At 46.9% G+C, this 11720-nt stretch overlaps 1 protein-coding gene across 5 annotated transcripts in view; it reads left to right on the forward strand.

Moving 5' to 3' along the window:
• Positions 1-11720, forward strand: part of mdga2a (MAM domain containing glycosylphosphatidylinositol anchor 2a) — a 62499-nt gene that overhangs the window by 12357 nt on the left and 38422 nt on the right. For all 5 annotated transcript variants that reach the window (XM_020586357.1, XM_020586359.1, XM_020586358.1 and 2 more), the window contains exons 2-4: positions 4009-4148; positions 6913-7087; positions 8441-8637. In XM_020586357.1, the coding sequence (XP_020442013.1) occupies positions 4009-4148; positions 6913-7087; positions 8441-8637 (512 nt within the window). The remainder of the gene's footprint in view (positions 1-4008; positions 4149-6912; positions 7088-8440; positions 8638-11720) is intronic.

Below are 11720 nucleotides of genomic sequence, written 5' to 3' on the forward strand. Positions count from 1 at the left end.
AGGAAGGTCTGTAGGTGTGGCTCCTGCGGTGTGTGTGTGTGTGTGTGTGAGGCTTTCAGTGCTGTCCTGATGACACACACAGCGCAGACGGACCCAGAGAAGTTTCCACAGTGATCCCTGTGTGCTCTCAGTCTGTTTGACCTCTGACCCCATTTGTTTGTTGGTCTGCCCGTGTGCTGTCTGAGCTTCCCTTCCACACCAGGACAGAATGTCACTGAAATTCCTTCCCTGTCAGAAACCAAATCTAACTCACCCACATCAGTGCTTTCCCTGTCTGAAGGTTTCTTATGTGGAAACCTTTGATGAAAGCAGGGACACACATGACAGCTGCTGAGCTGGTGAGGTGCACGATTTGGGTGACTGGTCTGGCTACTTGGACCGAGTCTGACCCAGTCTGGAGCTGTCGGCGGCGACAGCGAGCACATAAAATCATGTGGTGTTTGACATGACATCAGTGAGGTCACAGAGGTCAAACAGAGGTGCCTGGATGGTGTGAACTGTGGCAAACTCAGAAGGTCCACGATACAAAATAAAGGGATCCTTATAAAATAAAGATCCTTTCCATGCATCTCACGGCTTTGTTTACCAAAGTAATTTACCAGGTAATCTCGGCTCCAGAATCAGAAATAACTGCTCAGAAGAAGAGGAACAAACACTGTGTCCATCTGTGGTGTATCTGACTGTGCAGCTATAAAAATAGCCGACTCTCAGTCTGAACGTCGGTGTCACACACAGACTGTCACTGTCCTGTTCAGCAGAGATGAAAAGCTGGAGGCCCAGTACACCCTGCGTATGTACATGTATGTTCAGAGTACGGCTGTCTGCAGGACTGTGTGTGGGTGCTTGTAAGCATGTGGATATGGGGCGGCGACCATGATGCGGTGGGTAGAGCAGTCGTCTCCCAACACAAGGTTGGAGATTCAAATCTTGGTGCCTGCAGTCCATGTGTCGAAGTGTCCTTGGACAAGACACTGAACCCCCTGTTGCCCCCGATGGTTAGAGCCATCGGTTGAGTTGGTGCCGCAGATGGCTGCCATCGGTTCTGTACCAGAAACAAATTCCTTGTGTGTGTAACATACTAGGCCATACATTTATTCTGTTCGATCAGCTGCACAGGGCTGCAGCTGATTGGTCCATCGATAGAACAGTTATCAGCGGCTGTTTTTGGCATCGGCTCAGCGATAACGTCAGTCTGTAGAGACATGTTCTGCTGTGGGTCTGTTCGTTCTCTTCTGGTTCGGAGCTGCACCTCTGTGTGAGTTTGATGACGTCAGCAGTGGAGTCATCGAGAGAAAAGATCCAAAATCTAAAAATAGAAAAAGTAGGACACAACACCTGCTCCTCCTCACCCCCCCATCTTCCTCACTCCTCCTCCTCCTCCTTTCCACATTGTTCTCCTTTCTTTCACTCTTGTTTTATCTTCCTCTTCTCCTCATCTTTTCTCCTTTTCTCTGCTTGTTTGTTTCTCCTGTTCAAAGACACTCAGCTGTTCTCGCGTCCTCGTTCAGACCCACAACATTGTAAGGATGATGATAAAATAACAGGAATGCTCACACGTAAAAACCATATGAGGGTTTTTATTCAGCATGAAGATGAAGCAGAGGATCTGAGAGTCCTCCTGGTTCATCATAAAAGACTTTAACAGCTAACAGGCAGTTGGAAGGAGTCCAGTGTTATTATGAGAGATTACGCAGTGATTTTCAGTCTGTTCCTTGCACAGAAATGCCCACAAGTCAGCATCCTGTATCTCACAGATGCAGGCAGTGTCAAGCACAAATAGAGGAAAAGTGTAAAAATAATATCGAGTGGGACCAGATGCAGGATGCCTCACGCTGCTGAAGCTGCTGCCCATTAAAGTGTAATCTTCTGCTGACCTTTCTCCTCATCAGCATATTTACGGTTGCATAGCTGTAATTGGCACCAGAGCTCTGTGCACCCGGGCGTGGCCTCAGGTCTGACCTGAAGGGCTCAGACCCTGGAAGCTCACAGGTCACCTGCCCTGGGAACAGTTACACACCTGACTGGCGGGACTGTTGTTGACTGATGCCACCGGTCTGTCAGATCAGATTGAGACCACCTCCTCTGTAGTGTTACAGCTGTTAACTGACCGTCATCATACAGCTGATCCAGTCCGGCCCTGGCTGTGTTTCATGACAGCTGTAGTCTCTGCTGTTTGTATTTGGCACTGTAATAAAGTTATATACTGACCTGGTTATCGCATTATTTCCAGGCGCTGGTAAAACGAAGGTCAAACAGTGGCTCTTTGTTTTTAAAGACAAAACCATAGTCACGTGAAATATGTTACTTTTTAAAGTGTGATGGTTTTTCGACTATCCGAAAATCGTCCCAGTTGCAATGTGAATCTATGCTGAGCAAAACGCTTGTGTTCTTACTTTGGTTACAGTTGGGGGGCTTTTATTGTGAAGGAAGCACACTGCTATGTGCAGTGTGAACAGCTAGCAGACCAGTGCGACCACAGCAGAGACCAGCGGCACCACATTCACTGGTGCTGCTGGTCTCTGGCCCAGCACATGCTGAACACCAGTCTAGTGCTTTAACAGTCAGCGAGAGCTGCTCTTTACTGCAGTTTTCAGGGACGCCACTCCACATCCTCACTGTCCTCACTGTGTGGTTCCCATATTAACAGGTAGACAGCATCCTGAGGCTAGCAGCCATTTTTCAGCTCGCGGTCTAACACAGCTGCTGCTCTGACTCCAGTCAGACACTGGAAGCTGTTTTCAGTTTGATATCAGATGTTTTTGCTGCTGCAGATAAAAACACTGACTTCCTGTCAAGATTAACTTGTGTGACAAGGCGGCGGCAGGTTTGGGGCGGTGCTGAGGTGAGTGGGGGGATCACAGCTCTGCTGCACGTTTGAAGCTTATTTTGTGGAGGGATGAGAATGTGCAGATAAAGTCGGCAGAGTTTAAGCAGTGAAGAAGTAGGAGGGTGTAGTGGTTAAAGCCAAACAAGGTACCAGTCCAGAGGTAATATGTAGTAGAACAGTATGTAGTTCATATATAGATATTATTTGTAATAGTTATGTAAGGCTGAGCTAAGTTGATCTGTTTCTGGCTCAAGCAGGAATATCTTGGGCTGTGTCCCCCTTGATTAACTTATGGGTAAACATCCAGAGTGACTTCCTCCTTAGATGGGGAATGGATATAGCTTCAGCCTTATGTGAACGGTTTGTGTGCTCTGTTCAGGTTTAGAGAAAGGAAATGTGTGCTAGGTCAATGCGACCTAGAAGGTCATGTACTGGACATTTTAGACAATGCTCCGAAGAAGGTGTGTGGAGCTGGCATGAGACTGTGTCTCTGGCTCAGGCCATGGAAGGCTGTGTGACTGGGAGCAGATAAAGGCTGGGATAGCTGGGTTAGGGAAGAAGAAGAGAGGATGACAATGCTACCGTGAAAGTGTACCGTGGACCCAGGCCTGGGGGGTAGGGGCAACGAACTCAGGACTGACTGGACCCCTGACTGGACCTTGTGACCAACAATGACTGACTGGCGCTCTGACAATCTTCTTATTTAATACTTTATCTATCCCATTGCAGGAGGAGTGATCCTGTTCTCTGTTCCCTAACTACCAGATTACTTAGTTAACTACTACTCTGTTCAGAATATTTGTAATATTAAATGATTACTTCAATTGGGATGATTTGTCTGGATTAATTTAGTCTGTATCACATTCTAGCCACGGCTAAAAAGTTTGAACATGACAGTAAACTGTGGAGACGGCAGCCGAAACGCTGCAGAAATGGGAGTTGGTGTGGAAGGGCTAGTGTACCAGCTGCGTCATGGAGGTCACCTGTCAGGCCGCATCCACGCTGCTGAGCTGATGACAGACAGGAAACGACAACCGATGGGACCCAGTTGTCCCAGTCGGAGTCGTGTGTGTGACACGTACAGAATCCTCACTCTTCAGTCCAGATCCAGTCATTAACATGATTGTGCTGGTCTACTCTGGCTGTCACATGTTAACCCTGTGTGTGTCTGTGTGTTACAGCGCCCCCTACAGCACAGATTGTGCCCTCTGGTCGGACTTGTAATGTGGAGGAGGAGCGGCCCACTGAGAGAGTCTACACCATCAGAGAGGGGGAAACGGTGGAGCTGCAGTGTCTGGTCACAGGACACCCCCGACCACGGGTACATGGGAACACTGGGAACACAGTGGGTACACTGGGAACACTGGGAACACTGAAGCTGCACAGTGGGAGATGGACATGGCAGTGGATTTACAAATGGGGCAGCCCTTCATTTCTGTGTGCTCTTATTTAAGAGCAGTCCGGTGTGTGTCTGTCCGTGTTTTGTGCAAGAACTGACAGCGTCAAAGCAGAAACTTGTGGCATCGACACTGAGGCCAGTTTATGCAGATATCAGTGTGCCAGCGTTTGCATCTGATCAGAAGTTAAAGAATGATGATGAATGAGTGAATAACATGAAACGACTCAGCAAAAGAGCATAATAGTGTTTACATTTAATCACACACTTCATCCCTTCCACTCTGCAGAATAAACAGTATTAAGAAAAGTCTCATCATCCCCGGTGGCGCGCTGTAAGTGCCAGAGCTCCCACTGAGCCGAGCTGCTCCGACGTCTTTGTGCTTCATAAATGAGAGCGATCACAAGAAGAAGAAGAAACCCCAGAGGACCAGAGGAGCCACGGCCAAGTGGGAACGAAGAGAGACGTTCACTCTGAGTGTTGAAGAGGAGAGGCAGATGGATGAAGAGAAACCAGTAACAGAGGATCTGAGCATCCGACACTTGTCTTGGCTGTTAGCAGTCTGCTGTCGTCATTAACATCTGTTCAGATTTAATAAAACGACATCGTGAAGAGCAGAAGACGACTACTGGCGTGGAGACGTGCTCTAGTCCCGCGGGGGAGTGGGTTCAGTAGACACTCCAGACATCACTCTCCCCAGTGCCATCCTCCAGCTCCTCCCGGGGGACGCCGAGACGTTCCCACACTACATGAAATACATAACAATCCACTGGCAGGCTGTTTTAGCATCTTGTTCCCGATGGAGGGTCTCCAGTGTTTCACTCAGCTCCACTTCCCCTGTAGCTCCACAGTCCATCAGTGTCTCAGCACACTGTGCACAGGGACAAGCTGCAGGTGGTCGTCCATGTTGGTTTTGATGCAACATGTAGAGATGAACAGATTCCCTGCTTGTGACAGATGGTTCATGTGAGGGTCAAAGCCCTGTGTATTCATATGGACCTGTGTCCATGAAACGGGCTTAGTCAAGTTAAAGACGCCAGGCGTCCATGTTTGTATTACTTTGAGCCTTGTCAAAGCTCCAAGGACAAAACCTTGGTGTTGTGTGAACAGTGTTAACAAGCTGGTGACTAGGATGACTGCTATGTAACCATCTCACTTCTGTCGTCACCGTCCCACCGCAGCTGTAAGTCTTTGTGTGAATGTGATGATTGCAATGATCAGTAATTGGTCCTGATCAGAGGGGAGGCTCCCTCCATCATCTCCCTGCTGTCAGTGTGTTGATGCTGGCACACAGTCTGAATCCACACACACACTACACACTCTTCCATCGCTGCGTCACTGCAGAGCTCAGCTTCCTCTGCTGCTGCTTTCACACCTCTCGTCTTCTCTCTCTGCATCAAGTGGAAATCCTTATTATGTGACTCTCATGTTTTACAATCAGAAATTTTTAACTTTTATCGTTAACAGCGTCTTAACGTCAGGCTGTGAAACCCTTCAGGTTGTAGCCCTTCATCACATTACAGCCATTAAAGCCTAAGGCAGTGTGGTGTCCTCACTGTAACGTGTGTTCAGCTTCCCGCTCTGGGCCGTAGACCTCCACTGTCCACCAGCTATTAGACCCTCCCGGTGGAGCGGTGTGGCTCACTGGGAGGCAGGTTTCCTCCTCAGGCCATGGTTAGTGTTGGATACTGTTGAACGCACAGTGACACTGTGTTAATTAGTCACTGTGCAGAGTGTATTGTCGTGCTGATCCAGGACCTGCAACTGCAGCTGGCTGTGGGCAACCGACACGTGGGGAGAGAGAGGGACCAAAAAAGAACCAGGGTAGAAAATCTGCTGAGGCGACAAGTTTAGTTTCAGAAGTGGAGCGACACAATGATCTTCAGCCTGCAAACAAGAAACAAGGGCACATTTTATCAGAGAACACACTGTGATGAAACCGGCACTGTTAGTTTGACCAAGATGGAAACCGTGGGAGTTTGTCTTTAATACACAAACGCTAGAAAAACTGTTGAACTGGCAGGGAACAGTGTTTTCATAGTGTCACTACAAATGGGTGGAACACTAGAGAACAGTTACAGCCTTGGCTTTAAATGTCACTGAAATTAAAACCAAACATTCCTGTGATGTTTCAACTCAGAGACATTACAGTAACAACAGGTCATCGATCGATTGATGGATTGATTATTTGAGAATACAGCCAGCAGATGAATCAGTAACATAAGTGGCAGCCCTGGAAAGGAGAGGAGTGAAGGGACAAAGGGGGGAGAGGGATGGTTGGAGCAGGCGGGAGGGGTGGACTGATACCTGACCAGCGGATGCTGAACCAGGACGAGTCTGGCCAAGAGGCCAGGACCCTCATCCCCTGGCCCCTCACCCTGACCCTAACCTAATCCTGAACCCTAAAATCAGGTCTGAACCCCCAGACAGCCCTTTGAAGGGTGAGGACCAGAAAACATGTCCTCACAGTGCAGACATGTCCTAATATAATCATAAATATATCATTGATTATTATTAGTGATGATATATATTAGGATATATCATCAATATATTAGTTTCTTTCATAGTGACAATTTCATCGAAACCTGAAACATCATGAATTTCAGAAACAGATGTTTGAGCAGCACTGTTGTGTCGGATTGTACAGACGTACCTAATAAAGTGATCACCTCCTCGTCCTCCTGTGCAGATTCGGTGGACTAAGACGGCCGGCGGAGCCTCGGAGCGTCAGGGCGACTCGTATGTTCACAACGAGACTCTGAGGATAGAAACCATCAGCCGCCACCAGGGGGGGCGCTACTACTGCAAGGCAGAGAATGGACATGGGGCCCCCGCCATCCGCTCCATCCGGGTCGATGTCTACTGTGAGAACGCACACTCAGACACATACTGGTCTCACGCTGTGGGTTCGGTTCGTTCTGGTTTAGTCCCAGTCTTTTAATAAAAATGTTGTTGTTGTTTGATTTCTGTTAGTCAACAGAAAAGATCTGAGTGACAGTTTAACCTCATACTTACAGCCGCCTCCAACCTTGATGCGTTACCTTGGTTACAGTTCTCGTTTCAAATCTCGCTGCTTATTTAGTTTTAGTCTGGTTTTCTTTCATGAGAAATAAGTCAGTGAATATTCTAATTTACGCTGTGAGGTTTGTCTGCCATTGACGGCTGATAAATGAGGAGCAGTCGGTAACTTCCTGCTGTTGTTTGCAGTCAGCTGATGGTGTTAAAACCTCCTCCTGACCCACATGGCTTCTCTGTAGAGAGCCATAATATCCTGCAGATTGTTTCTGACTGCGATTCCTGGGATTTAGGTGGTACCTGAATGCATTGTGGCTGAGTGCTTCCTTCAGGGCACGCAGGCTTTTACACAGCGTGTGAAACTGCCGGAGGAACAGGATAAATCCCTTTGTCCTTGGCTGAGCTCCACCTCACCTACCTGCAGCTGTGACAGCAACAATCCCAGTGCATTATGGGAGTTGGCACAGGTGGGACAGACTGTTTGCCTCTGTGTAACTGCAGCAACTGATTTTTGGAGCTTGACGTGTTTGTGTGCAGGTCGGAGTTTGACGCCGCTCTGTGTGTAGTGGATTATTGACCATTAGCTTCTCTGCCAGTGGCTCACTCATAACTGGACTCATTACTGAGCTGGATTCTGATTGGTCGGCTGCAGTCAGGTGGTCAGGGCATACGTGTACACGCACACACGAACCCACGCGCACACACACACACACACACACACACTCGTTATGTCTCCAGCCAATTAAAAAGCCTCTGGCTCTGCAGTAATTAACCCCACCACAGGACCAGTGACCCACTGTTAATACAATACGAACAAGAGTCAATTTAGACCCAACAGGAGAAAACACAAACTTCATGTCCTTGTGTTTCTGCAGCTCTGTACAGCTGAATGTGTTTCTGGCTCTACAGTGAGTTAGACGAGTTTTAATCTGAATTAAGCCAAATCACCGGTGGCTGGCAGGTTGTTGTCAACGGCAAAGTGCTCACTTAAAGAAATGGTCTTAGAAACTGTCGTGCTTGTGATTCTGTAAATCGCTACGTTTTCAAATGGAGTTTGGTCTGTGGAAAAGTCATAGATGGAAATGGCTGAAACTAGGCAAGGAGTTTCTCCTGCTCTGCCTCCTACTCTTCACATTCTTCCTCTTCCTCCTTCCTCACATCCATCTTGTCCTCCTCTCCCTTTCCCTCCTCCCCCTCCTCAGACCTGGATGACCCAGTGATAACGGTACATCAGAGCGTCGGAGAGGCGAAGGAGCAGTTCTACTTTGAGAGGACGGTGTTCCTTCGCTGTGTCGCCAACTCCAACCCACCTGTCCACTACACCTGGAGGAGAGGCAGGGACGTGCTGTCGCAGATCTCCGACTCGGGAGTGGAGATCTACGAACCTTTTTTTACACAGGTGAAGAAACACACCACTGCTTCTATTTAAACCCGGTTCATTGATTATGGAAGGAATGTAGAGACGGCTTCCCAAGTGGAGCTTCCTGTTGACTAAAACCACTGTGGCGGTGTGTGGAATCAGTCCTGCTCACCGTACTGTATAGACTGTTGGCTTTGTCGCAGTGGTGTCCCGATGCCGACTGTGTCAATAAATCCACTCAGAAATTCCACAGTGGAGCTTAGGAAGTAGTGTAGTAGTGATTATGCAAAATGACGATGATTAGTGGGGTCCGAAATGTCAATTTACTGTTCGCTGCTGAGTGAACTGCTTCGTGTACATTAGGGAGGAGTGAATGAGTGAATGAGTGAATGAGTGAGCCTGTGTTTCCAAAATAGTAAAATTATGTTTCCATGTCTGAGATCATGAGTCAGACCACATTCGTGTTTCTGCAGTTACGATCACATTGTTATATCACCTCATACTTGTAATAATAATATCAATCATTATTTGCATTGTGCCTTTCATATACACTCAGCAGCCACTTTATTAGGTACACCTATGCAATTGTGTGCTGACACTTCTACCGTCATCTGTTTATGAAGCTCAAGCTGTTTCAATTTTTGGATTATCTATTTATTATTGAAGTCAGAGGTGTGTCTATATTTTTGTCCTCATACAGGAGAGGGTCCGAATATTAGGAACACCTCTGACCTCAATAATAAACATCTAATTGAATGTTGAGCTTCATAAACAGATGTTAAGGCTGAAATGGCTCATTGAATGACCCCCCCATTGTACGTGTGAACCTAATAAAGTGGCTTGTGAGTGCATGTTCATGCAATTCAAAGTGTTTACCAGGCGACTAAAATCAATGTGAACAATAACAACACACGTCTTTTATATACACATATAAAACAAAGATTGAGTTTTGTTTTCAGAATTGCTAAAAGTGCACGAAGTGAACTTCATAGACTTTGAGTCCCAGTGCAGACGTTGCTCCTGCTGCTGCTTCCTGTATCATTCTGTACATGTGAATATTCACGGTGGCTCCTCCGTCGGCACATGCACCTCCTCGTCCTGTGGATTAAAAACCTCTGCAGATGGAGATTGCAGATTGGTCTTTTCTTTCTTTTGGCTGTGGATTAAGTTTAATTTGGAGCAAAGGGAAGCTGGCCAGTTAGCGGGACGTGTAATACCACAGCCAAGATAACATTCATGCCAAATTTGAACGTTGTCAGCTGTAATGCTTTCAGCACAGAGCTCATGGACTTGTTAACCCATCCCCCTCGCTCCTTCAGCCCACCTCATGGGCCCTAATGAGGAATCTCCTCCTCCTCCTCCACAGCCAAAAAAATTTGGTGCCATCTTTGCACAAACATCTCATTTAAATGTCATCTAATCTCATCTCATCTGTCCGTGAGACGGAAGGCAATGCCGGAGCTGCCAGAGGATTTGGCAGCAAGGAGGAGGGAGAGAAGAGGAGGATGGAAATAAGGAGGAAGAAGAGAAAGAGGAGGAGCTCAGGCTGGGACAGATCAGAGCTGTGGTTGATCTGCTGCTTATTAAAATCATTTACTTCACTGGACTGCAGCTTAAAAATCACAAGACTCACTGAAGTTTCAAACTGTAGGACTTCTGTTGCTGCGGGGGCCCTGAGCTGCCGAGACAACAGCTTTGGACAGAACGTGTGAAACAAAATTAAAAATACAACATTTCAGAGAATTGTAGCAAATCAGAGTCGGTTACACAGAATCTAGTGAATCGCTGTCTTTGTCTTTAATCTCATTCTGTTCTGTTTCTGATTCATACACACTGGTCATGTCCTAGTTTGGAAAAATACTGGAAAGAGGTTTTTCCACACACCAGGTTCTGTTGTGGAGCCCAACCGTCTGCTTGCCCTGTTTGGTGTCACAGCCGGGGAGAACACATGCCCTCGTCTCCAGCCGAGCACCATTGGTTGTGCTTTGGCTCCTTTCCAGCCAGGTGTTTCTTACAGTACCTCTAATCCACACAGAAAGTGTTTTTGGAAACGTCTTCTATATGCGTCTCATGCACGTCTCCCATCGAAGCTTTGCCTTTTTTACACTTCAGATCTATTGTTTTTTCTTCTGCTGCGTTTAGTGAAGCGTAATCTCCACAGTCAGCTGTTTAAAATTGTACAAACCTCGTTGCTTTCTGTGTCTGGAATCTGTTACGACTGATCAGAGGCTGTTTTGGGTTTCACTTTCACTTTGGCCCTCTGTAGACCCGAGGAAAGTCAATAAATCCATAGGCCACATAAAAACTTACTTTCTACCTGATGATCTGACATGAAAACTATCTTTGTCCAGTCCACGTGTTGTTGGTCGGCCTGCTACACAGTCTTTGTCCGGCTGCTGTCCTGCTGTCAGACAGGCAGCTGTTCTGATGACTTTAAAGACAGAGCGAATCTGAAAATGTCCGTGTGAATCAGGACCAAAATGCTAAAACGTAGCTTATAAAACCTACGTGCTGCAGTTTCTCCGTTGAAGGTGTCACCTGACGTTCTGGTGTCAGGTTTACACCAGAAACAAGGTTTGTATTTGTTAGTTGTCTGGATGTCAAGGTCAAAGTCAAAGTGTTTATTTGTCATATGCACAGTTAGGAAACGTGTTTCCCCGTACAATGAACTTCTTACTTTGCCGTCCACATGAATGCTACAAAATACAAATGAAATATAAAGTAGATAAATAAGTAACACAAAATCTAAGGCACTTTAAGCAGCAAATGCAGCAATATAATAAAAATATATCAGAATATAATAGAGAATGTATGCTGGATGGGAGCAGCATGTGCAGCAGTCAACAGTCAATGTGCAAACTGAGAATGTAAACAATACATCACGTATTTCCTGGTAATAAACTCCTCAGCTGTTTAGGAGTCTGATGGCAGAGGGAAAGAAAGAGTTTTTCAGTCTAGAGGTCCTACATGTCACACTCCTGAACCTCCGACCAGAGGGTAGGAAGGTGAACAGTCCGTGCTGGGGGTGGGTGGGATCTTTGAGGATGGAGGCAGCTTTCCTACGCACCCTGTGGTGGTAAATGCTCTGCAGAGAGGGCAGTGGAGTCCTGGTGATCTTCTCC

This window comes from Monopterus albus, unplaced genomic scaffold, assembly GCF_001952655.1.
Source record: "Monopterus albus unplaced genomic scaffold, M_albus_1.0 scaffold403.1, whole genome shotgun sequence".
NCBI classification, from domain to species: domain Eukaryota; kingdom Metazoa; phylum Chordata; class Actinopteri; order Synbranchiformes; family Synbranchidae; genus Monopterus; species Monopterus albus.